This window comes from Daphnia pulex, chromosome 10 (genome assembly GCF_021134715.1).
Source record: "Daphnia pulex isolate KAP4 chromosome 10, ASM2113471v1".
Taxonomy (NCBI): Eukaryota; Metazoa; Arthropoda; class Branchiopoda; order Diplostraca; family Daphniidae; genus Daphnia; species Daphnia pulex.
The window spans coordinates 1,319,005-1,344,922 of record NC_060026.1 but is presented as its reverse complement, the minus strand read 5'-3'; the positions used below and the strand labels follow the sequence as shown (position 1 = coordinate 1,344,922).

At 37.5% G+C, this 25,918-nt stretch overlaps 3 protein-coding genes, 1 long non-coding RNA gene and 2 other non-coding genes across 7 annotated transcripts; all 6 read right to left on the bottom strand.

Annotated features, from left to right (window-relative positions):
* Positions 1-520: 520 nt before the first annotated feature.
* On the bottom strand, positions 521-610 carry Trnay-gua. The gene is given in 2 exon segments: positions 521-556; positions 574-610. It is a non-coding gene; the product is annotated as a tRNA-Tyr (tRNA).
* A 99-nt stretch (positions 611-709) lies between these two features.
* LOC124204729 lies at positions 710-1,558 on the bottom strand. Its single transcript, XR_006879063.1, has 4 exons — positions 1,378-1,558; positions 1,151-1,293; positions 979-1,068; positions 710-898 (listed from the first exon to the last, which is right to left on the bottom strand). It is a non-coding gene; the product is annotated as an uncharacterized LOC124204729 (long non-coding RNA).
* A 521-nt stretch (positions 1,559-2,079) lies between these two features.
* Positions 2,080-5,777, bottom strand: LOC124204714 (glucanase inhibitor protein 3-like). Its single transcript, XM_046601848.1, has 10 exons — positions 5,651-5,777; positions 5,383-5,499; positions 5,086-5,181; positions 3,737-3,819; positions 3,358-3,648; positions 3,158-3,273; positions 2,979-3,093; positions 2,623-2,889; positions 2,442-2,541; positions 2,080-2,367 (listed from the first exon to the last, which is right to left on the bottom strand). Exons 4-10 carry the CDS (start codon positions 3,749-3,751, stop codon positions 2,297-2,299), a joined length of 975 nt encoding a protein of 324 aa, XP_046457804.1. The 5' UTR covers positions 3,752-3,819; positions 5,086-5,181; positions 5,383-5,499; positions 5,651-5,777; the 3' UTR covers positions 2,080-2,296.
* Positions 5,778-6,129: 352 nt separating this feature from the next.
* On the bottom strand, positions 6,130-12,874 carry LOC124204705 (clotting factor G beta subunit-like). 2 transcript variants are annotated; one of them, XM_046601835.1, is made up of 15 exons: positions 12,782-12,874; positions 10,126-10,289; positions 9,979-10,049; positions 9,759-9,911; positions 9,608-9,682; positions 9,440-9,544; positions 9,255-9,351; positions 8,296-8,437; positions 8,021-8,100; positions 7,423-7,923; positions 7,219-7,337; positions 7,010-7,148; positions 6,667-6,945; positions 6,481-6,574; positions 6,130-6,397 (listed from the first exon to the last, which is right to left on the bottom strand). In XM_046601835.1, the coding sequence occupies exons 9-15, from the start codon at positions 8,033-8,035 to the stop codon at positions 6,321-6,323; spliced, it is 1,224 nt and encodes a 407-aa protein (XP_046457791.1). In that variant the 5' UTR covers positions 8,036-8,100; positions 8,296-8,437; positions 9,255-9,351; positions 9,440-9,544; positions 9,608-9,682; positions 9,759-9,911; positions 9,979-10,049; positions 10,126-10,289; positions 12,782-12,874; the 3' UTR covers positions 6,130-6,320. The 2 variants fall into 2 exon arrangements, with proteins under 2 accessions (XP_046457791.1, XP_046457792.1); XM_046601836.1 differs by lacking the exons at positions 8,296-8,437; positions 9,255-9,351; positions 9,440-9,544; ... (3 more) ...; positions 10,126-10,289; positions 12,782-12,874 and having other exon boundaries at positions 8,021-8,217.
* Trnay-gua lies at positions 8,968-9,057 on the bottom strand. The gene is given in 2 exon segments: positions 8,968-9,003; positions 9,021-9,057. It is a non-coding gene; the product is annotated as a tRNA-Tyr (tRNA).
* An 11,243-nt stretch (positions 12,875-24,117) lies between the features above and the next one.
* LOC124205068 lies at positions 24,118-25,918 on the bottom strand. Its single transcript, XM_046602383.1, has 3 exons — positions 25,600-25,918; positions 25,263-25,500; positions 24,118-25,180 (listed from the first exon to the last, which is right to left on the bottom strand). Exons 1-3 carry the CDS (start codon positions 25,739-25,741, stop codon positions 24,118-24,120), a joined length of 1,443 nt encoding a protein of 480 aa, XP_046458339.1. The 5' UTR covers positions 25,742-25,918.

Sequence of the window (25,918 nt, the reverse complement as noted above, 5' to 3'; positions counted from 1 at the left end):
AAACCATGTTCCAATTATTCCAAGTTTAAATGTAGCGCCATACATGAGGTGTGTATGCAGGCATGTTCTGACTACAGACTAAGTTAAGACTTATGAGTAGTTAGCAAACGGTCAACATAATTTATTTCACCTTTTTTTAACTGTTGGTTCAAGCTGCCCATTAAATAATACGTTATTAAGTGCTTCATTACCCGGTTGAAATTTTAATTATAAGGAAGGGAAAATTAAATAATATGATTTTCTACTCCTCCCATCTTGCGTGCGCCCATGTGCTGCGTGTATGCAATATTTTGTAGTTTGCATCGACAACAGTCGAACCAGTTTTCCAAGAACTTTCCTTTTTGCCAAACTCGTTTCTTTACACTTTAACAGGTGACTTCTAATAACTGATGCGGGTCCAAATTAAATTCGATGCTCAAAAAAGGGAATAGAAAATATACTTGAAGAGCTGATTAAATCATTTTTAAAAATCTTGCAAAGTCATTTCAGTTACCAAAAGGCTAACAAGTAAAATTACTATTCCGTTGGGCCGGAATTGAACCAGCGACCTATGGATGCCTTGCACTTTTCCTTCTACAGTCCACCGCTCTACCATCTGAGCTACCAACGGTTTTTTTTCTAATAAATCCAATAGTGGTTTACATTTCAGTTCTTTGATTGTCTAACTTAATAATCACTTCAATCATGATGTTTAATTTGACTCTACAATTTGAAATGCAGGCATCCCGATGATGAGATTGGCAGTCTCAAAACACATTTGTCTTTACCAGCTATATTACCTGCCTTTCTATTGGTCCGCGAAAAATTATTTACATTAAGCGTCAACTTATTTCCTATTCAAGCAGCCTCTATAATTTGCCAAACATATTGCTGCTGCTCTCTCGGCTGCTCAGCGATCCTATTAACAGAGATAACAATAAGAAAATGAATGGTATTAAGTGAATTTTAGAGTCTGGTGCGCATTTGTTTTGCTATTACTTTTTGCGTTCTCTTATTAGAAGCCTTTCGTCCGTATGGTCGATGGCGATGCTCGTATCCATCAATTCATTGTTTAAGGCATTATCGGAACTGAAACGATGCAATAATTAACGAAAGGTTGTTTGCTTTTGTCAATTGATTTCTTTAGCCATTTAGATGAAATAAATCTTACTTCAGTGAGATCGTTCAGTTTTTTGCCGGCTCACAAACTTAAGTGTATTCTTCTTTTGAGTTGGACTTAGCGCTGGGATGGCTGGGTCAGAATCCGACCGAAATTGCACCTACTTTACATCCGAGAGCAATAAGGTCGAGTCACTGTAATTAAAAAAAAATAATTAATTAGTTATACAAACGTCTTGAATATTAAGGAAAGTGTTTTTTAAAAATTATCAATCTTACAAGGTGAGTTGACTGACCTGAGCCTAGCCAGGCTGATCAGGTCAGTCTTTGCAAATTGATTCCTTTTTTTGTGACTGTTGTCTGCTGATCCATTTCGTAGGGAATATAATTTACATGGAGTATAATTAATAATTTTCATTGCTTTCCAATTTTCACTCACGCAAAGTCCATTCTTTCAGGCTGATCTGTCGAACAGTTAAAAAATGTGAAACAGTTATGAACATATTTCTGTAATTTCACTGAAAATGTATCTCCATTGATTGGAATTCAGGAAGAAAACACGGACAAAAGTTTACCTCATTTCTCACTGCCCCTTCTTCCTAATAAAGAGATAACAACCTTTCCACTTAACAAGCAATAAAGGCACTTATTCAGAATCATCACTGAGAATCTTTTGGTATCAACGGAAAGTGATGAATATCGAATGTATATTGAATTTATTTCATGTACACAAAGAAAATTACGAAGGAACAATGAAACATGCACTTATTGCATGAAACGCATGAAACATAGAAGAGGAAAGCAGCAAGAACTTCCGACATTAGAAAACAATGCGATGATAGCGACATCTAACTACAATCAAAGGGACCGTTTTACCCATTTTATTTTATGGAAATTGTGGAAAAAGAAATCGTCGCGTCGGCTTATTACATGCGTTAATTGTAGCATTTGTAAAGAATAAAGATCAATGAAAATGGTAAATTCTAATAAAAATTGTAATCGCCTTGAACTTAAAACCATTTACTAACCTACAAGTACTAAGCAACATTCTAAGGGATAAGAAAATGAGTTGGTCATTGAATCGGGATTTTACGGGAGTATCAGTCAGTCGGTTAAGTCACGGATCGCACAACTTCGCACACAACTTGTAGGAATGCGAAACCACGTGATGGAAGATTTCGTTAACCGGATGTCCGCATTATTTCGACTTCTCCGTAATCCAAGGCAAATAGTTTTTGACTCGAACAAAAGAACCCATGTCGTTTTGGCCTATACATATCAAGTAAATTATATTTATTAAAAGTTACATAATTCTTAAGAAGAAAGCAATATAAATAACTGACTACGGTAGCCGAAGACACCAATTTGCATAAAACGACATGACTTGTCATCTTGGGATTTGTTCTCAATGACCACTGGGCCTCCGCCGTAATACAGTTGTTTCTAAAGAACAAAATAATCAATAAGGAATTTACTTCTGCCACAAGGGGTGGCTTGTTTTGGATGAATCATGTTAGTACTTACGGGACAAAAATCGCCACATTCTTGATAGGCACAAAGCATAAATTCCACATCTTTGACGTAGCAATTTGTCATTGGAAGCATAGAAAGGCGCACGAATTTCAGGAAATCGGTATTTTTTGTTTCTAGTTCATGGGGATCGTGCTGATATGCCATGGCAATTACTGATTGGCCGCTCTCATCGAAGCAATCTGGTGCCAAGCAAACTGGGGAAATGGTGTCCGTATATTCCACAGGTGAATCCATCGTCAGAATCAAGACGTCTTCGAACTATTCAAGGGACAAAACAATTCAAAAAATTAAAAAATATATAGACTTCGTCTCTATGCTACTGCTACAGTTACTGGTAAATTACTTACGTTAAATTCACGGACTTCTATATTTGTTACATTCCTTGTCACCTGGGCATCGTTTGTCGTCCAGTTCAAGTAGTGCTTGCCAAGCTTAACTTTTAGGTTTTCCACGGGGTAAATACTGTTGATGATTAAAGCAGTATTAAAATTAATTGTAATAGATTAATCAATGTTAATCTTTATACTAAAAATATGTAGGATTGGTTAAGCATCCGGCGACTGTCAGTATTTTAGTTGGACTAATCAAAGATCCACTACATTTGAATTCGTATTTCTTATCATACTCGGCGACAATTGACACCTGACAATTAAATTCAACCAATTCAATTAAAAATCGTATCGTCTCGTTTCCTTGTTTTTTGAATATTTGAAAGAATAAACTCACCACGAATGGGTAATGATGGGTGGGGGAGGTAATATTTGCCGCGCTCGGTGGTGGGGCATCAGAATTTTTATTGCGATAATCTTTAAGGCAACGAGATTTATCGGCAACAGTTGAAGTGGACGATAACCATTCCTTTGGCTTGGATTCCGCAGGGGTGACTCCAGGGACTGGAACGGTCGGGGCGATGGGTTTAATCTCCTCAATGGATTTCGACTTGGAGTTGTTGCTGATAGGTATAGAGACCTGCGGCGTAGTGCTGACCATCACCACCAACGCCAACAAACAAACCAACTGTCAATGGATGTAATTTCAAAATCAATTTCGATACCAAGAATGATTGCAGTTATAATTAAAGGTAACAGATTGCCCAAGTACTTACCGACGAAGCCTTCATTGTTCTTCAACTGGTGCTCAGTAAGTGAAGATATCCAACGGAGCTGTATCAACCGCTTTTTATATTCGCTGAAAAGACGATAGCAAACGCTCATTATTGTTACTGATTTGCATTTCACCTTGGCATTCGCATTGACTGAGTTCCTTTTTTTCATTTATAAATGACTGCACCACAGAATCAAGGATGATGTTTGCTGCTGAGAAAGGAATATTAATGGTAAAACTCGTTTACTTCATTAAATGACCTTGCATCCGCTTGCATCTACCACACTTTTGGACTTGCGCAGCCCAATTGAAAGTAAACAAACAGGAATAGACGGGGAACTCCGCAGATGAAGGGAACTTCCACTTTAAATTACATCGACATGAAACTCGAGTAACGAAATCAAAATCAAACTTGTCCATAAATATGAATGTCGCGTCATGTAAAAGAAAATATTCTTCCTGATACTATTAGAGACGACACTAAATCATTATGATTTCCATTCGCTATAAAACAATTCGACAAAGCATTTTTCGGACCTTCAACATCTTTGCGACTTGCGAGTGTACGGGAAAATAACGACGCGGCAATTGATGTCCAGAATCACCTATTTCAAATTTGCCCAAAACGAAAATCTGGCGGAAGCAGCCGACCCCGCACTATGATGATAATAGTCACTTTTTCCTTTTCAGTCGCTATAGAGTGTTATTAATAAATCATATACCAAGGCGACGAGGAAATTCAGATTGAACCGAAATCCATTTGCTAATTCTCCACAGAGCGGCGCGTATGCCAAAATCAAGTTTATTATCGTCCAAACATTCGATTGAGCAAGACACGCTGATAACCATGTTGACGTACACATGGAGAAACTAGATTGAGAAAAAATGCAACGGCTGATATACGGACACTTTGGAGTCGATCATTAGGATTCGTCTTACTTTACGACCCTGACAGAGCCCAAGATCGCGCGTGAAAAAGCTACTGAAGTTAAAGTTTCCTATTCAAGTTCTCTTTGTTTTAATGCATAATACCTTTTTGCTTTTTTTGGATTTCAGTAGAAAAGAAGGGTCTGCTACTACCTACCTTTACATAATCTGTTGTTCGCTTTGTTTGCTTTCGTGTGTGTTTTTCTTTCTTGGACTTCCAACACAACTAACGATGTCTGTTCTTTGAATGAATTACTGATATGCACAAAATGTTCCCTGACTTCATCATTGGCAATTGATTTATAGATTATACCACCTATTTGCAGTATAAATATATTTTAACGATTATCGAGGTGATTAAATAGTGGGTGGGGGGGGGAGAGAAAGTTACTACCTTGCAGTCTTGGAAATAGTATAGCCTACCAACAGGGATTTTCAAAGTTCTCCATCTGAAGAAAAGTTGATCACGGCGGGTAGAATAAGATGAAGGGCGTCTTCGTGATACATGTCGCTGCATATCTTCATTCAAAAATAATAAAAAAAGGTTATGAAAAAAGTAATGGATAAGACTGTAAAAGAGAAATGAATCTTCAGTATTGTTAAAGATTCAACTTTAACGAGTAATGAAAGAAATTCATGTGGCGCTTGCAGAATACTTAAGCCATAAAGTATTTTAACGTGTTAACAGTTTGGAAGAAAGCAAAATCACAAAATAATTACTCTATCAATGGAACTGAGATTGATAACAGGTTGTCTGAGATCTGTGAGGTCATCGTTAACGAAAAAAATATTTGCATTAATTGTTGTTCATCATAACACCTGCATCAGGCATGCCATCTGCACAAATGAAGCACAAATGAAACACAAATAAGAAGTTAATTTTACACTAGAGACAACCTACAATGCATTGACAGGGAGTTACAGATAAGTGGTCTTAACTTTTCAGGAAACAAATTTTATTTGTTTAAGTTTTTTATACTCCTCTTACTTAAAGGCGTCTTAATCATTCCATTACTATTCTTATAGTTTAATATTTTTTCTACAAACACCAATTTAAGCTATTCTGTGTTCAAGACTCACGAGAGATGAGACACGTCAACTTTTTGCAAATTTATTTGTTGACTGCTGCAATCTGCAATTAACGCCGATGCGGCGATGCCAAATTTACTTGCTTGTCCCAGCATCCCGCCAAGCCGGCAAAATTGCTAAAACCTAATCCAAAACAAAATAGACGACATTCGTAGCAGAGTTCACTTCTTCCGCAAGAATAAAATGCATAAGTGAAAGAAGCTTGACAATATATTTTTAAAATAATATTTAAAGAATAAAGCTATCAACGGATGGAGCTCCACTACTTGAATGCGGAAATATGTCTTCTGAATATGGAATAAAGTAAACAATAATAACTTTTTCTGGGATTATTGCTTAAGCTGTGTTTTAAAGATTAATGAAAAAAAAAATGGGAAATTCTAACAAAAATTTTAATTGCCTTTTAGAATTTTAGACCAATTACAGACATCAAAGTAATTAAAAATATTCAAAGGGATAAGAAAATGAGTTGGCCATTCAATCGGGATTAATCGCGCGTATCGGTCGGTCGGTCGAAGGAGTCACGGATTGCAAATGCGACGGAAGATTTCGTTGGCAGGTTATCCGCATTATTTTGAGTTGTTCTCAATCCAAGGCAAATAGTTTTTGACTCGAACATAAACACCGGGGACGCCTCTGGCGCAGCCTGTGCGAATCAAATAACAGAGAGGAGAATGTATTTAATTGAATGAAAGTAAAAGGAAAAAGAAATAATTGTTGATAACAGACCTTTTCCAAAGCTGACGATACCCACTTGCATAAAACGACATGACTTGTCATCTCGGGATTTGTTCTCTATGACCAATGGGCCACCACTGTCATTCTGTGGTTACAACAAAGAATGAATAACGAATTTTCTTCCATATTCAAACTGCCACAAGACGTGGCTTGTTCTGGATGAATGACGTTACTTACTTGGCACGTATCTTGACCTTCTTTAAAGGCACAAAACATGTGTTCGCCATTGAAAAAACGACCATGACCTCTCCGGCATTTTGCGTCCGAAACCGTAGAAAGTTGCGCGAATCTCAGGTAATCAGAATTTGATCCTCCGTCTGTCGTGTCTCCCCATCCCATGGCAATTACTGCTTGGCCGCTTTCGTCGTTTAAGCAATTTGGTACCATGCAAATTGGGGAAATGGTGTCCGTGTATTCCACGGGTGAATCCAGCGTCAGAATGGCGATGTCGTTATGCTTAATTGAATCAATAAAACAATAAAAAACTTGGACAATTATAAACGGGAAACAGAATACTCACAGGATTCCCATCATCATCGAAACCGTATTCCTCGTGGATCTTAATTTTTTTGACATTCTTTGACAACTGGGCGTCGTTTGTCGTTTTGTTCAAGAAGTGTACACCAAGCTTAACTTGGAATTGGCTCGCCGGGAGAAGACTTTAGATGATTAAAAAAGAATTAACAACTAATTTTGATCGATACTTAGAAGTATTTTAATTTATGCTACTTGGCATAGTTGTCGGTTACGCAATGGGCGGCTGTCAGGATTTTAGTTGGACTAATCAAAGATGCACCGCAGGCTAACTCGAATCTCCTGGATTTATCGTTCAATTCAACAAGCGACACCTGCCGTTTTGATTCAACCAATTAATAGAAAAGTCGTATTGTCTGGTTTCACTTTTTTGCTGAATGTTTAAAAGGATAAACTCACCATGAACGGGTACTGATGGGGGGTGGCAATGTCACTTTCTACCATGTAACCTACGTTGGCACGTGGGGCTTCAGGTTTTTGACTGCGATAATCTGCAAGGCAACGAGATCTTGAGGCAACAGTTGGAGTGGAGGATAACCATTCCCTTGGCTTGGATTCCGCTGGGGTGACTCCAGTGACTGGAACGGTCGGCGCGATGGGTTTGATCTCCTCAATGGGTTTGATCTCGGAGTTGTCGTTGGTGATTGGGATTCCAGGTCCAGGGAAGACAATAAAACGAGGATCGGTGGGGTAGAAAGACATAGGGTTCATCAGCCCCCAGGGCCAAGAACCAATCTGCATACTTCCTTGGCCAGGATAAACAAATCCGCCAGGAATGAGACGGCCAAATTCATCCTGTGAGCAAGGCTGCACAGGTGACAAAGGTGAACCGACGGGGTAAAGGATCGGATACTGGGGAGCAGTGATGGCCACAGCCACCAACGCCAACACATAAATCAACTGCCAATTATTAACATTCCAAAAATGAATTTCGACTCCAACATGAGATAATTGTAGTAGTAATAAAAGATAATTACTGTAAATGTTGACTACTTACCGATGAAGACTTCATTGTTCCTCAACTGGAGCTCAGCAGTGAAGATATCCAACAGAGTTGTGATCCACCGCTTTTATACTCTGCCGAAAAGACGATGAACAATGTGTATTTGTTTAGCTGATTTGCATTTTACCTTGAGCTGACATTTTGAATTGTCGATTAAATATTTAAAAAAAGAAAAAAAAATTGAAGTGACTACACCCCATGTGACTACACCCCAAGATCAAGGACGATGTGTGCTGTTGGGGAGGGTGTATATTGTGTAACTTGTTTACCTAAAAAAAATGGCCTTGCACCCACCCACTACACTTTTAGGAAGCCAGATGGAAGCCAGATGGAAGGAAATGAACGGGGAATTCCGTAGACGAAGGAAACGGTCCTGACTTCCTTTTGAACGACATCAAATTCGAATTGCACCTGAATAAAAAATAAACCATGTTCTAATTATGTCAAGTTTGAATTTGGCGCCATACATGAGGTGTATTTGCAGGCATGTTCTGACTACAGACTAAGTTAAGACTTATGAGTAGTTAGCAAACGGTCAACATAATTTATTTCACCCTTTTTTAACTGTTGGTTCAAACTGCCCATTAAATAATGCGTTATTAAGTGCTTCATTATCCCGTTGAAATTTTAATTATAAGGAAGGGAAAATTAAATAATATGATTTTCTACTCCACCCATCTTGCGTGTGCCCATGTGCTGCGTGTATGCAATATTTTGTAGTTTGCATCGACAACAGTCGAACCAGTTTTCCAAGAACTTTCCTTTTTGCCAAACTTGTTTCTTTATACTTCAGGTGACTTCTAATAACTGATGCGGGTCCAAATTAAATTCGATGCTCAAAAAAGGGAATAGAAAATATACTTCAATAGCTGATTAAATCATTTTTAAATAACTTGCAAAGTCATTTCAGTTACCAAAAGGCTAATAAGTAAAAGTTATTTTCCGTTGGGCCGGAATTGAACCAGCGACCTATGGATAACTTACACATATCAATCTACAGTCCACCGCTCTGCCATCTGAGCTACCAACGGTGATAAAATTTCGCCAATATTTCTTTAGAACGAAGGTCTTCCGATACTTTCTGTTTAATTTGACGCTTATCGTGCAACTTCTAAATACAGCATCCCTTTACTGTTTCTTATGTCAGATACAAATTTGCACTGCTCTACCGAGTACCGACGGATGCGCGTGGAAATTCGACTGTTATTGGTTTTATCTCTGCACATACCTTTTCAAGATCGTATTTTTGTCGTAAATTCTCCTCCTGGTTGTTCTAATCATAGCTGGTAGTGCGCCTCCGAGATGAAACTTCACGGAGGAGAAACCTATACAAATTAAATACCGTTCCACGGTCATCAGCAAGTGAATATTTCACCGTCTCAAAACACTATTGTCTCTAGTGGCTATATATACCTGTATTTCTATTGGTCCGCGAAAAACTATGTACATTCAGCTTTAACTTATTTCCTATTCAAGCAGCCTCTAATTTGCCAAATAAATTGTTGCAGCTCGGCCATCCTGTTTGCAAATGTAAAAATAATAAAATGAATTGTATTAAGAGCTGATTTGTTTTGCTATTACTTATTAGAAGCCTTTCTTAAGTACGGTCGATGGCGATGCGCGTACCCATCAATTTATTGTTTAAGACATTCGGAACTGAAACGATGCAATAATTAACTTGCTTTTGTCAATTTATTTATTCAACCAATCAGACGACTGAAATAGATCTTACTGCAGTGAGAGCCTTTTTCCTAAGCTCTCAAACTGAAGTGTATTTTTCTTTTGAGTTGAACTTGTTAGCGCTGAGGATCGGTTGGGATGGATGGATCAGAATACGACCGGAATTGCAGCTACACATCCGAATAAGGTCGAGTCTAAAGTTTCACTATGATGAAATAAAAAAAAATTGATTATCCAAACGTCTTGGAATATTTTTACTATATAATAATTACATCCGCTTTTTGAGCTCACATCTGCTGAGATTTCAGTGCCAGAATCAATCCTCAAAGTACATTTGTCGTATCTGCGATTTAATATAATATTTAATATAAATTTCTAGGCGAATAAATAAGTTAGAATTTTGGGGACTGAGACATTACCTGGAATGCGCGGCGAATCAATTGCTTCTCTTAGTTTGGGTTGATGACGATATGATGACGATCCAATTGTTGGACTGCCTGGATTGGCGTCAATTCCGTCTCTGTTATCGCAGGATTCCAGTTGTTTGCTCTTCTGTACACTGACAATCTACATCTCTCGTAATCTGCTATTCATAAAATAAATTGCGATTAATAAATAAAAAATAAAAAAAACCTTGGCAGATAATTATTGTTTTTATTTAAACCATTCTTAAGGGCTGATAGTAAGTAAGAAACCAATAGGAAAGTGTTTTAAAATTATAAGCTTATAATTTTTACAAGGTGAGTAATCAGGTGCAATGTTAAAAGATACTACCCTCTGATTCTGATTCTCATTCTGATTCTTATTCTTATTAGGATAGACAGAATTCCCTCAATATTATTATTCGGCGAGAGATTTTTATTATGATGTATTATTTATGAGACTTGCAAATTTCAAGGAATGAAATCTTATTTTTTTACACGAAATTCGAACGCGTTCGGAAAGAAAAATTTGGATCAATTGGCCGACCAAGACGTCCCGTATCGTTTGAAGCGACGAACCGTACATCGATTTTGGAATAATAATTTGTTTTTTTAAAGAACAGTCGATTGAAATCATAAATTTGGCATGATTTATACTGATCCAATTTTTAATTACCCAATAAAAATGTAGTCGGATGTCGGAAGATGAACCCCATCCGACCTCCGACATGTCTTTCCCTTCATCAAATGAATGTTGAGGAGCCAAAGGCAGCCGAACCCGTTAAAATCCTATCAGAAACCAGTAAAAATATTCGAAAAAATCAAATGGATTCTACCATCAACTCTTTCATTAAAATTTTTTTCGAATACAGATGAAAGTTCCATCAGGAATAGGATATGCATTCAATTAGAGGGATCTTTTCATATGGTGGCAGCGACCCAGTTTCCCATTGCCCAGAGGCTGACAAGATCCATCGACCATAAACCACCGCAATTACCAACTCCGTTCCCCCCCCCCCATGGTTATAAAATACGGTTAATTATGAAGCTGCTAATAATAGTTCGTTGCTTTATCTCAACGAAAAGGGAAAATAAATTCCCGTTCGAGGTGCCGTGAATATTTTCTTTCGCGTTTCTTCTCTCGACGTTGCGTCTCTCAACGTCGAATGAAATAGGAATATTTCATTTCCTGAACTGGAGTTGACTGGAAGGAACCCTTGAAGTCTTCTGTATTGATTTTGTTTTCTCTTTTAAATGAAAGGGAAAATAAATTCCCGTTCGAGGTGCCGTGAATATTTTCTTCCGCTTTTCTTTTCTCTTTCAAAAAGTAGAACTTTTCGTTTATTTTGCAAACTTTCTGAAAGTTTTGCGTCTTTTAAACGAAGAAAACATATTGAGAATATTTCTTTCGCCCCACCCACCCCACCCCAATCGACGATGCCATCCTCAATGAAGAGTTTAGTCCTTTTCAACGGTAAATCACTGTGCGGTTGTTTCAATATCGTTTCATAATCAGTTGATTATGAAGCTGCTAATAATAGTTTCGCTGCTCTATCTCAACGAATAGGGAAATTAAATTCCCGTTCGAGGTGCCGTGAATATTTTTGCTCGTTCTTTTCTTCCCCCAGGGTTTATAACATAATCTGGTTAATTATGAAGCTGCTAATAATATTTTCGTTCAATCCTGACGTCAAGATTTCTTGTTTGTCCTGAACTGGGAGTTCACTCAAAGAACCCTTGAAGTCTTCTGTATTGATTTGTTTTTTCGGGGGGAAACTTGAATCGCTTCCGCAGACGCTAAAGTTCACTTTATCGACTATATATTCTCCAAAACATGGCGGTTAAAATGGAACCAAGACACTTAGATTTCGATTACGCAATACGCTTATATCTCCCTCCCATAAATTCAACCCTAGAGTGTAACACGATACATTTCGGTGGCGTTTGGTCGTTGCGACACGAAAAACATGTCATCAATGTGTTACCCATCGTGTCATGTGACACTTGGTTTCTCGACAGAAACATGTCCTCAGTATGTTATCCATTATTTTTTTTCAATCAATCGGTTGTGAGTGAATATCCCATCTGTATTCTTCAATTAAGAAGCTGACATATCAGGTAATACACCCTGGTTAGAAAAGAAGCTGGTTTGAAGTTAAGTCGATCGATTAAAATAAAAATTTTAAAAAGGTTCCCGCTACACTCCCCACCCACGTAACTTCCCTCGTAATAAACAATAAATAAGTATTGACGGAAGAATACTACTGTATCCAAATTGTTATGCAAGCTTATTAATTAATTGCAATTCACATTATTGTTTTCCTGTTTGGCGCTAGAGATGAAGCTAGACGCTCTGATCTAATAAAAGCATCCTTCATCAGATTTCACATTTTTCGTTGCCTTGTTGATACTCTCAAAAGATTTTTCAATCTTTTTGTGTATTGCCAACAATCGATCGAGTGGATTCTTCAGTTACTACCGAGCCCACTCGATCTGCTGTTGAGCAATAGACAAAAAGGTTTCGACACTTGGGTCGTTTATAGAAAATACAAAGTCAATTCTTTCATTTTGACATGGCAAATGGTCTGCGTTTCAGTCGATCTACTGTTGAATAAATTGACAAACAGATTTCTTTCAAGTGAAAAACTTTTACCCAAAAACACAATCGAGTTAACTGGTCGAGTTACTTTTCAGTAGTTCACCGAGTAGTGCAGACCAACCTACTCGATGAACTGCTGGGTGAAGACTGACGATGAAGCCTCCGGATGGCCAACCTTTTATACGGAAAGAAACAAGGTCATTCAAAGGTGAAATGAGTAGGATCAAATGTAGAGGATTTAAGTGCCTATAGATGGAATGCTATTGATAGGGGGAGAGAACGATTGATAAGGGAACACTCTATAGATTATTTTTAACCAGTGTCCCTGAAACTAGTAAAAGCCGCATTACAGGCCAGTAACCTCTCTCCCCTTCCCAATAATAAAACCCAGTAGAATACATTTCTGGAAATTCCTCAGGCAGTCTACATGAGTTTTTTTTTAATGCATTATCAGAAATGCAGATGATGTCTCCAGTGTCTTATAGATCTTGTTTCAAGGTCTCGGAATCACATGAGGACTTTGACAGGGCTGTGCGACATTCCAATTTTTTTTAAATTATTAATAAACGTTTCGTATCTTTTAAAGAAACTGGTGAGTGGTGACATGCATGTGCTACAAGAATGGAGATCCTGAACAGAAAAAATTCAACTGTCTCTGTTTTCCCGGAAAATGCAACTATTGGTCGACATAATTTTATGAACTGAACCTAATCAAGCAAAGCGACTAAGCGAGTCACTCAAGACAGTTTAGGTGCAACTACATTCAGACGACACAGTCTGTCAACGCCAGTAGTGAAAAATGTTTTTTCACTGGCAAACAGCAGGAGCTAGACACCAAAAAGATAGAACCCGAGAGCTAAACCACAAAATAGGTGAGTTTTTATTTACGACTCAAGTTTTTCCGCTTATCAGAAATATTTTTAAGACTTGAATAGTGAACACGTATAGCACAGCAGTACAAGGAAAAATCTGTTTCATCCAGAAGAATGTGATATTGTGGTTACTGTAGATTTTTTTTTACAAGTCTCTGTATACCAAATTCTCTTGAAAATTATTGGATAGACATTGATTTAAAGACGTAATAATATACCGAATTAAAAGCCAAATACATTCAAGTACAGTCGTAAAAGGGGTGATGTCTCATCAATTAGCTTAAGATATAGCCACTACAGGGAGCGCATTGTCCAACTGGCCGCATATTATCATCAACTCGTAAGAGTGCCCATTTTTTTAATGACTGACTGACAACAAGCGCTTTTAAAGAAATAAAGACTTCCAACAGGTGAGTAGCCAAATAACCGAGGGAATTATGCTTTCCGTCATAGAATATCACGGGAGTAAGTCTGAATTTTGAAATTATATAATTAAAATTGGGAAATAGGAAGTTGAAATTGTTCGCGATACTTTCAGTCCCGCGTTTCGTTGCTAGAAGAGGTTTCGTTGACAACTTTTACGTGATTTTGCGTGTGCACCGTATTGTTAACGTGAACGTCGAAATGAGTCGTTGTGTTTTAGTTTCACTCACGAGAGTCTCGAATGTTTTCTGAGTCACTTTTGTCGTGTGGCTTACTATTTGCAAGCGTCATTTAATCCGAAGTTTAGAAAAGAAAACGTGATAATATTTAGTGTCGCCTATAGTATCATTTCGGAACAGATATCAAGCTGTGTTCTTAAAGGCTTAAAGCTATATATAGACGACGGGTGATCAGCTGTTGTCACAAGTCCAAAGCGTTATTAACATTCATTACGTCACCGTTGGCTTCCATCAATAATACGGTAATACAAATCAAGTGTAATCGCTAAGAATTAATCACTTTGTTAACCAAACGCCGCTCCCTATTTTCTAAATCGCACAACATGCCTAAAAATAATTCGAGATTGTCTAATGTCTTCCATCACAGGAGGCGACAGGAGGTGATGGGGGATGAGTCATCGGCTGGGACAGCAAGTGCTTCGGTAGTTGGATCATTGCCAACGGATGAGATGCCACCTTTGGGCGAGAAAGAACCCGATGCGGGACACGGTAATCGATTTCAATCAAAACTTTTAATGATGTTTTGCATCCGCGCAATCAACGCCGGATACAAATTCTATTTGGGCACGGAACTCCTTGACCAAGGCCACAAGTTCGACGATTTGATTTTCAAATTTAAAAAAGAAGAAAATAAAAAGAAGAAAAAAAAGGAAAATAAAGAAGAAAAGTGGCCGTATCAATATTTACAAGCCAAGAGCCGACTGCATGAAAAAAGGGATAAAATAACAGCCGAAGATTTATCCGGTGTATGGACGGAAGGGCAAAAAATTAACCTAGATTTCAATCTACCAAAATATTTTCGTTCTTATCGTGAAATAATAAGAAGAGGAGGAAGTGAATAAGAAGTGATTCTATTCAAATTATGACTAAGAAATTGGAACCGTTATTCAAAGACACCCCAAACTCAGTTTTTGATGTGATTGGATCAGAGTCGCCTCAACACACGGCTGTCAAACTTATTGCTGCCATCAAAACGCTTCCCGATTTTAAATATGACGACAGTTTCTTGGTGACGCCATCGAAGCGTCTAAATGACGAAGTGGAAGCTAAAAAGTTTAAACACTGTTTGGAATTAAAGGAGGATTCTCATAATCTACTCGTCGTCGTTTGTGATGGTGATGTAATATCGGCTAAAAATTGCACAGAATATGCCAGTATAATTCCGACTGGACGAACAGATGATAAAATAAATAAAGTGGTTATCATATGTCATGGTAAGTCTTCCGTGATAACCGATGAAATTAAATTCACTGATCTAACTGATGCGTTTAAGCAAAAGATCCTGTCACTTAAAGTTTCTTTCCTGCTCAAAAAAGATCTGAGACAACAGGAAATCGAAAATAATCAAATGACCGTGAGAGACTTGATAGGTGACAAACTGGAAGAGTTAATCGATATCAATTCCATAAAGGAGTTGACGCAATTTGGAAGAAAATTAGTTATACCTTCATTCGATGACACAACTCATTTTGATGAGCACATGTACATCCAGCAAAAGTTGAAATTTCCTTTTCACGATAAGTTTGAGGATGAAATAGCGAAGCGACTTGACTGCAGTGTAACTCAACTTCGTGAGGAATGCAGAATCAGTTTAGATGGCCGAATCGAATTCGTTGAAAACAAACGAGAAAAAGAAATATGGGAAAAAATCGCAAATGTCGCAAATCAATCGTCTTCATCAAAAGAAAATCACGAAAATGATAATTTGGTCCATTTTAATGAGAATAGAAAAGAAAAGTCAATACTCATCATATCTGGTGTGGCCGGAACCGGAAAATCTACTCTTCTCTCTCGTTACTATAGAGACATAAAAAAGGTGAAACCCTACCATTGGGTCATCAGAATTAATTTAGTGGATCACTACGAAGCAATTTACAAACTGGATAAAACACCTTGGGATCCCCTCAAGTTTTTTGTTAACCAGTTACACGTCGTCGATGAAAAAAGTTCATTTTCGCGCTCGTTATTGAGAAAACGATTAGAGATGGGAGATCGAATCGTTGTCATGTTTGATGGATTCGACGAAATCAGCGACTTGTGTCAAGATAAGGCAATAGAATTGATGAAGGCTGTCACTAAAGAAAAATCGATTCAACTTTATGTGACGACCCGACCCCACATGCTCGATAAACTGCAATTCCAATTGGCTCAATTATCTTATTTGGCAAATTTCAAAAGTAACGACCAAATTGATTTCTTGACTAAATATTGGGAGAAAGAACTGGATTTGAATGGAGATAAAAAGGGCCCAATTCAACAATTCGCCGAATCCTTAATTACTCGGGTATCGGCTATTTTAAAAGATGAAGAAAGTTATTTCATTGGAATCCCATTGCAATGTCGGATGACTCGGATCATTGCCGAATGTTTCCAGCCCGATCTTTCAGCGCTGCGAGAAAACTACGATGAATGTCGAGTAAAAAAACTCATAGCCGATCTACTTGATGGTCAGAGATTCGATTTGGCTAATTTGTATCGTCGTTTAATGAAAACAAAACGCTGGGTCTTTCTCGAAGAAAAGGCTAAAATACCTCTATCATCAGATCAAAACGGTATTGTGGTTCACGCCATTAAACAATTGATACAAGATGTTAAGGATCATCTGACAAAATTAGCCATTGAAACTATAGTCACGGATCAGAAGCACTTGAAAACTTTGATGCCACCTCAGTCATCGTATCGATCCGATAAGAATCTGGCCAAAAAAGAAAGTATCATCGCTTTAAACGGTCTGAAATTCGGATTGACATTCAAAAATGGAGATAATGCAGAAGTCCAATTCTTGCATCGCACCTACGCCGAGTATTTATTCGCCAGATATTTGTACCAGGGGTTTCTCCTCGATGAGAAACGACACAACAAGTTGCTTGAAAATGAATCCATTCGAATTTTAATCCTGAAGAAAATCCTGGCTACACCGGAGTGCGATGGCGTCCAAGTGTTTTTTAATAGCATGCTGAAAGAGTTAGTCGAGGACGACGAAGAATGGCGCAATAGAATTGACAATCGCAATTTACCGGAAAGACTAAAGAAATTTACGGCAAATTTTTTCAGAATATTTCTTCGGATACCGCAAACAACATACCCTAACTGGTACAACAAAGAGAATGCAGTTTATTTTTCGCTTTCGACAGGGAATACAACCACATTCACATTTTTGTGCGATTGTCTCGATGCAACTTTTGATAAAAAACAAATCCAGAACGTAATGATGAAATCTTTCATGAACGACTCATCCATATTTTCGTTCGAATTTTTTTGTAACAGTAAAAGCAAATATTTTAAACGATTTCTCGATTACGTGGAAAGTGAAGCGGATAAAGTGATGTCAAAGCTTGCAAGTAACTTGCCACCTTGTTATTTGGAATATTCTCTGTGGAATGGAGAGGAACAAAAAGAAACTGTGCACCACTTGTTGCAGTTTATGACAAATCAACGCGAAGCTTTCGACAAATATTTCATTCCCAATAGACAGATCACAATAGTGCCCATGTTAACCTTTTTAATTTTCAACAAAAATTACGAAAGTCATCTGAAAACATTTTTGGGATTACTGTCTCGATCGAGGGCCTATTCTGACGATTTCCAATTTGAAAGTCTGTTAAAGAAAGCCTTCTGTTCCAAAGAACATTTTATTAATGGTCGAATAGAAAAAGTATTAATTACCTTACGCGGGTTTGATAGAAAAAAGAAAAAAACCCTGCTGAGTCAACTTTATGGCATCGTTCTGGCGATAGAACCGGAATCTTTTCGAGATATTCAGCCGCTCCCACTCGGAGACTCCATGAGAGAAGAGGTGCAATCAATGGACTTGAACATGCTGATGAAACGAGATTCGTATCGTATGACTCTCCTTCACCGAGCAGCCTACTACGGAAACAAGGAGGCAGTCGACGAAATATTGGAAAGGATTCGCCAAAATTTGAAAAAAAAAAGAAAAAAGAAAAATCGACAAAAGTACAAAGTAATAAATGAAGTCGTGGCACGGGATGAATATGGTTTCACGCCGTTTTATGTGGCAGCCGCCAGAGGTCAAGAGGAAATCTATCACAAGATGCTCATCTTCTTGAAAGAAGTTCTTCACGACGACATAGGCCTACTAGAAGAACACTTGATAGACCCAAATGGATTCGTGTGCCGTGCGCTTTCTGACGCCATTGAATCCGAAAACCTTCCAATGTTTCAATTGATTCTGAAAGCTGTTAAGAAAGAACTGGGGCAAAAGAAACTTTTAGAAATTCTTCGTTACGATTCGAATTCATTTTTCCTCGAATGCAAAACGGAAGAATTATTCAACGAAATGGCAAAGATCGTCGTGATGAAACAAAGGCCGATGTGAAGGACACAGATTTTTTCGACTTAATTTTTCAAAATGATGAAACAATACAATTTCTTAAGCACATCGACGCCACAAATCTTGAAGGACTGCTTTCACTAAGAGGCGTTGACGAGTTTACGAAAAATTTTCTAGATACAATTTCTTCGTTCGACTCTGGTGTTCGATACCATAGTTTAACGAGACAAACTCTAGATTCCATAAATTTATACTCCATTGGATTTCCTCTGTTAACAAATCATTTATTAAGACATTTCACCAAAGTGCAGCTAGAACAGTTTGTCGAAACTATTGCTTCTAAAAACAATTGGAAAACAATTGGAGGAACGTCCCATGGTGTCTACAAATCTGTTGATGTAAATGACCCAGCAACGGCGGAATCAATCACACTTGATTTGTTAGATCTGGGATGGAATAGAGAAGACTTGGAGTTTCAAGACAATGGTGACGGGACCACCACTATTCTCATCAAAGAACGGCAAGTGACAAGAAACAGTTATTGGGGGGATTTTATTACATCAGCTGTGTCTTTAAATTGTTCGCTATTCTTGGAAGATAGATTCGCATGTCTCGAAGTAGTCCTTGGTATTTACGATCGTTTGAAATGCTTGAGTGACAGCTTCCTGAAAATGCTTTTACTTGACGAAGATGACAAGGGCTTTATCGTGATTCCCTTGTCACTAGAGGTTGTTCAACAAATGGTAACACATTTATCGAAAGAGAGCCAAGAGGATGTGAAACAGCAATGGAATAAGGATAACGCACCTTCAATGGACAAATTTTTCCCGCTGACTATGGAAAAACCTGATGATTGGGCCATTATGTCCACAGCGCGCAGATGGACTAATATCTTGCGGTTTTATTTACATTACGGAAGTGAAGTTCAACTACAGGAATTCGTCAAGACAATCACGTTCTTACGTAACATAGGCGTAGAACGACGTAGCGTATGGAGTTACATATTTGAACATTTTCACAAAGAAGAAAAGCCAAAAGAAATATTGAAACTCGTGTCGGAGAAAACTGACATTTTTGGTTCGGATGCCCTGAAAACAATTCTACTTCATATAATTGATGAAATTCCTTTACTACTCAAAGCTGTGTTGTGGGGATTACATATCGATGCCTGGCTTGGCATTTTGACAGAGGAAATCAGAGAAGAAATTCAACAATTCATGATAATAAACGCACCTGGATTAATAGATCGAGCGTTTCAAAACCCCCAAACCCATTTCAAGATATTTAAGTCATTTGATTGTTACAACAGATTAAATACCTTGATATCTATTCTCAAGTATAGTGAGGATAAGCAACGTCAACAATTTGTTCAAAACATAACATCATTTGATTTAAAGTTTCCCATTCAAAATCCCCTATATTTTTCTGGGCCCATTCAACAAGAGAAAACACCCATTCAACAAGAGAAAAAGTGTAGCATATGGGCTGAGCTATTTACCCACAAATACCATGATTGCAGCACGGACGACATCTAAAAAATGGACAAATTCATGAAATGCCTGTCAGAGAAACTGGGCTCAAATGCCGTTAAAGAATTGGCGCTCCATAATGACGGCGAAAGACCGGTCATATTTTATCCTGCACTGAGAGGAGACGAGAAGTTGATGGAGAAGATGCTCAAGTATTTGTCTGTTGAAGATCGAAAGGACGTTGAATGTCAAGTCGATAAGTTCTTGGAAGAAACTAGCAAGATAGAGGATGTTCAATTCCCCTTGATTAACGATTAACGCCCGACCTGAAAGCGCAATTGTGTATGAAATATCTGTTTTGACACCTTCCTAATTAATACAAAATCAAATATCCACTAGAAACAAATGTGTTACCTAACTGGCAACAGACAAACCTTGAACCCATTCAGCGTAAAATAAGTTAGAAACACGGACTATTACGTAATCAGTAGATGGGAGTCCAAGCAATAGCAATAGCAAGCCTGAGAAAATTGAAAATATTTATGAGTCTAATCAAGCATTGCGAGCTATACAAACAGTTGCATAGAACCACAGTCAGATAAAACGTGTTTCTGCACGAACAATAACAGGCTATTCGTGCGTTCAGTAAGCTAGACTCATAGGCACAATTTAGTAGTTTTATTAACGACCTATACTTTTCCCTATTTTATGAGCTGCAAAGTAAAAGATGACTCACAATCAAGACAGAATTATTCCTAATGCGATTATACAATCATAAGAAAAGTTTTGTCAAAACGTATGCTGACCCAAAGAAACGAGAAAAAAGAAAAAAAAGTTCTCTCGCAAAAGACGCCACCGAAAAAGGGAAAATAATTCAAATTTCCCTTACCTTTCAACCTGGGAAATACAGCCAGGCATTTCTAAGCACTCAGATATTCTCCAGCTGCAAAACAGATGGGCACGCCGTACACGGGATAGAAGGAAGGGTGTCCTCGTGAATACACCCACGTTCACATGGTTTGTACACGAGGAAAGAGATGGGATTTAAAGGAGGGGAAGAAGAGATGAATCGCCCGACGTCGATGGATCCTTCAATGAAAGGAAACAGGACGATGTTTATCTAAATTTTAAAAAGTTAAAATAAATGTTGTGCACAATATTATAGGAAAGTTGAAATTGAGATGTTGGCTACACGTAAATTCATTTTCATAAATGCAAGAACGTTAAGTGTTTTATGTATAAAGCTACTGCACAATCCACTTTTACAAGACATGCAAATTTAAATATGCAAGCAAACGAATTCAGTAATAGTATTACAAAATTAATATTTACAGTCTGGTATCAAAGAAGTTGGGACTGTTGCTGATGGATTTAAGATACCTTCACTAAGCGAAACTTGGCACATTTGTTATTCTTGATGATGATGGCTGGATCAGGATTCAAATCTGCACAAAGAAGAATAAGGCAAAGCTGGATTGCTGGATTGTAAACAAATAAATAAAAAAATGCATGCCATGCATTGAGGGAGCTTACATAAAAGTGCCAATAAGCTAATGATTGCAGTTTACCTTTTATTACAGCCCTCATAATCATGCTATTCGATGCTATTGCTATTCTTAGTTTGAAGGTTATTTACCTTCTGTACAACAGCACGTATATCTAAGAAGAGATTGCAGATTGGAAAGTTTGGGAGACACTAGGCTACAGGACGATTACAAAAGTATGAACTATTATTTCGTGCATCCATTATCGCCTGTAGCGCCATTAAGGCATTGCGGCATTGTCAAATGTACTTCTGTTCCCTCACAATTATCATTTTAATATTTAACTTTTCTTACGAAAAGTAAAAATGTTTGCACAAGTAAACGCTTTCAAAACATTTTAAACATGGTTGCTAATCCTTAAAATTCTTCCCCGAATTAGAAATATGTACTTGCGTTTTACTCAAATCTATCTAATCTATTGGGCATTTGGGCTTGGCAGGCACTACTTTTTTCCCTCCATCCCAAAAAATTCCGCGCATATTAGTGTCCGCGTAACGCGAACGCTCATGAATAGTGTAATTCTGAATTTTTCTGATGACGTTTACGTGTATGTGCCCTACCCTCACGTGTCATCGTAATCGTGTACATTGCAGTTCCATTTCATTAGTCTTCAGAATCGCGTCCACTACTCGTCTCTTTTATACTATTGGTATTACGGTGAGTGACCGTGAGTGACTGACTGTTGAGTTGATGTAGTTGAACTGAAGTTGCAATCACTTACTGATTTGATAATTCTAAATCTTTGTATTTTTTTCGATTGATATTTGACAGGTTACAAAAGATGGCTGATCCCAATGACCAGCAAGTAACTTATCCTCAAGGAATCAGATACCCACCATCTGGGGCATCTGAGTCTTCAGAAAGTGATTCGTATTTATCCATAGCAAGACCAGGATCGGCAACATCAGGCCTAGCTGAAGCCCCCTCATCTAGGGCATCTGAGTATTCGGAATATGATTCGCATTTATCCATAGCAAGACCAGGATCGGCAACATCAGGCCTAGCTGAAGCCCCCTCATCTAGGGCATCTGAGTCTTCGGAAGCTACTGGTTCATCAAGACCTGAATCTGCGATGTCATTAGCCCTAGCTGAAGCTGTAAATGCCGCTCGATTTGGAGCTCCCAAAACTGAATTAGATTTGTCTAAACTAATACTTTGGAAATCAGAGTTAGATAGTCTGGATGAAGAGCTTTTACCCCATAATGTTCATCTTAAGGTAAGATTTGAATAATAATAAAACAAAATTTTTATTAATTTGTGTTATAATTTGGACAGATCGAAAATTTGAGAAACAAGATCATCTATGAGATTTGTGTTTGGAATGATCCCAATCTTCTGGAGCAATAGTATTTGTTGAAATGAAATGATCATTTATTTCAGTCTATCGTTCTACTCAACTGTTCTAATTGCAAAATTACAATTTAAAGCATAACAATTTTCAGTTTTTGCCTCTTAATTTTTTAAAGATATAGTTTATACAGTATTTAATTGTAGCTACTACAGTATTTAATTGTAGCTACTACTTATATAGTTTGGTGTTTTCTAGTGATGACAGGTTGTGGAAGGAAAATTAATTTTTTTGATAGGTGGCCATTTCATCTGGTAACTTTGACATTCAAACTACAAAAATATTTCATTCACATGCTGCTGTTTCTGAAAATTTTTACTTGTGACACAGGTAAAATGTTGATGTTAATCTTTTATTTGGCACAACACATTGCAATTAAATATATACTATGCTCACTATTGAAGCTGGTAGATTTCCAAACCCTGCAAGAATAACTTGCCTTCAACATGTTTTCCTACACTGCTTCACCCATTAAACAGTAGAAAGTAAGTTAAATACACACATTTTTGGTGTTATGTGAATATTTCATTTTTCTTTCCATAAATGAAGTGAGCTACTCTAGTATAAGTATAACGAGTTTTTTTGTTTTGACTCATTGTATTATCCCATATTGTAGACAGTTAAAACTTGATCAGGGTTACCATATGTAATTTTTGTTGACATATGGTTATCACATAATTCATTGTACAATGTACACGATTCAAGACAAAAACGAGGATCATATTTTGTTGTTGTTGTTAAGTTTGTGTTAGTTATTCCATTGAATGCCACGTGTTTCTTACTCCCAACGTTAAGATTTAAAAATTGATAAATTAAAAAACAGCAGCACGTAGATGAGATGAGGACAATTTGAGAGACATGAACGGGACGATCAGTTTCGAATATTTTTGTTCAACAGTTCAACTATTGATCTGTTAACGCCGTTGCCATTTCTACTTTTTGTTACCTGTTGGATTTCAATTGACGTCAATCGTGAAATTCGTGATTATTTTATCGTTTTTATTTGCAAAAAATAATAGTCAAGATCGAGACATCGAGATTTCAGATAAACGAAAAGGTAGTGAAAGCTGATTTCTTTTTCTTTATTTCTATGTTTGTCCTACATTTAATTTGTAATGAAAAAATGCACAAAGAATACGAAAAATGCAAACGTATAAAAGGAAAAGAAATTTGATAAGAGTGAATGCATGATTCGAACATTTTATTTCGATTTCCTGGTAATTTTACAATTCCAATTTTTATTGGCGATTAGGGAGTTCCAATCAGAATAGTTTTTATCCACAATATTTTTACAACGATAGATATCGATGACTTCTAGCGGGTTGAAGTCACTTCTCAATAACGCATCGATGCCCCGTTTCGTCACCGAATCACACTTGTCTAGTTCAAACTTTTTAAGGTTGTTGAATCGGTGCTGACATTTGACGGTCTCCAGTAAGATCTCGTCAGTAAGCACATCGCAACAAGAAATTCCAATTCGTTCAAGTGAAGGGGAGGACAACAGAAAAAGCAAAATATCAACTGGTACATCGAGAATACAGAATAATTTCTTTAGTTCCTTAAAAATAGGCGGCTTATTTTCGGTTTGGAAGAGGTGTCTTTCGTTCTCAAGCGAGCCCGTAACGTCCCTGATGCACAAGAAATTTAAATTTGGACAAAAGTCGATAATGGTAGAAATACGAATTAAATCAAAACACTCCAACGTAAGAATCTCCAACGATCTTCCAAATACCTTGAGAAGTGGAGCAACTCCACCATCAAAAGTAATTTCAGTGTCATTTGGTACCCACAAATTAGACTTGCAGATTTTAAGTTGGCGAAGCACTTTCAGAGACATTAAACACAAAAGGTCACTGTCCTTAAGTCCTTTCGTTACATGAATTAAAACAACGCTTACTGAATGGCATATAGAGAGTGCCAAATGAAGGCCATTACTTATGTAGGGCTTATCAGGAGAGGTGTACAGAGTAGATATTGAGAACTTATTATTATTGTATAATCCGGGTGGCTTAGAGTCTATCGTTGATGAGGACAACTCTACCAAGGCTTCCAAAGTATTGAAATTTTCAAGGATGTTCAAGGACTGTAAATGTGTGAGCGCCACTTGAATTCCTTGCTGAGTAACAGCAGTGTAACAAATGCATAATTTTTTCATTGTCTCGCATAGTCCTGATTTTCCGTTTCCCATCCCCGGATAATCAACGTTACACAGCCATTGAATTCCGGTGTCTGTCACGTAAAGGCAACGATTTAAATTAAGCGATCTGTTTTTAAAAGTAATAATTAATAAACGGCGATTTTGGAAATACGAAGTAATAATGTAATAAAGTAAGATTCTAAAAATACCGTAATTTGGAACAATGAATCCCAATGCTTTGTAAACACTTGTCTCTCACTATTGTGTTTTCAAGGTTCAATATTAGCAAATTTCCAAGCTTGGGAAATAATTGCAAGTAACCGATATAGTAAGCAGTAAAAGATAAATGTTGAAGCTTTTCTGTGATGAGCCGAACAAGGACATTTCCATCTGGAAGTAGCCCGATGCTAGTGAAAGACCAAATGATTTCCTCCAAAAGAACAGCGGCTAAATACATTTAGTAACATACGAAGAAATTAATTTATTTTAGATGAAAATGAAGAAAATTTATGAAAGAAAATTATGGCGATTCCGTCGTAAACTTACGTAATTCGTGAATTAATGCGTTCGCATCGACATTCGCCTTGCCTTCTCGTGGGTAACCTGCATACTTGTTTTTTTCAATAGATTTTCTAATGCAATCTGCGCTTAGTTTAACGAGAGATCTGATTTCATGCACTCTAGGCATGGTGACGTTAAAAATGAGGTACGTTGTCAAAGGAATAGCTAAAAGAATCCAGCTCGAAGGAATCCTCCAGACTGGGTAAAAGAACAGAAACAGCCAGTTATATAAAGATAAATATAGGGACCCGAAACAGAGAGAAACATAAAACGATAAAACCCACAATGGAGAATTAGAAGAAAA

Excerpts from the sequence above, each read along its gene's own strand:
- LOC124204714 (XM_046601848.1), bottom strand. Across the intron at positions 3,094-3,157 it reads ACCAATCCTACATATTTTTA|TATTTACCCCGTGGAAAACC; the intron begins GTATAAAGATTA and ends AATCATCAACAG. Across the intron at positions 2,542-2,622 it reads AATGTGGCGATTTTTGTCCC|AAACAACTGTATTACGGCGG; the intron begins GTAAGTACTAAC and ends TTTGTTCTTTAG.
- LOC124204705 (XM_046601835.1), bottom strand. Across the intron at positions 7,338-7,422 it reads CCCATCAGTACCCGTTCATG|GTGTCGCTTGTTGAATTGAA; the intron begins GTGAGTTTATCC and ends TCAAAACGGCAG. Across the intron at positions 6,398-6,480 it reads TATCGTCAGCTTTGGAAAAG|GCTGCGCCAGAGGCGTCCCC; the intron begins GTCTGTTATCAA and ends TGATTCGCACAG.
- LOC124205068 (XM_046602383.1), bottom strand. The coding sequence starts at position 25,741 with ATGCCTAGAGTGCATGAAATCAGATCTCTCGTTAAACTAAGCGCAGAT. Across the intron at positions 25,501-25,599 it reads CGCATTAATTCACGAATTAC|CCGCTGTTCTTTTGGAGGAA; the intron begins GTAAGTTTACGA and ends AAATGTATTTAG. Across the intron at positions 25,181-25,262 it reads ATTCATTGTTCCAAATTACG|ATCGCTTAATTTAAATCGTT; the intron begins GTATTTTTAGAA and ends TTTTAAAAACAG.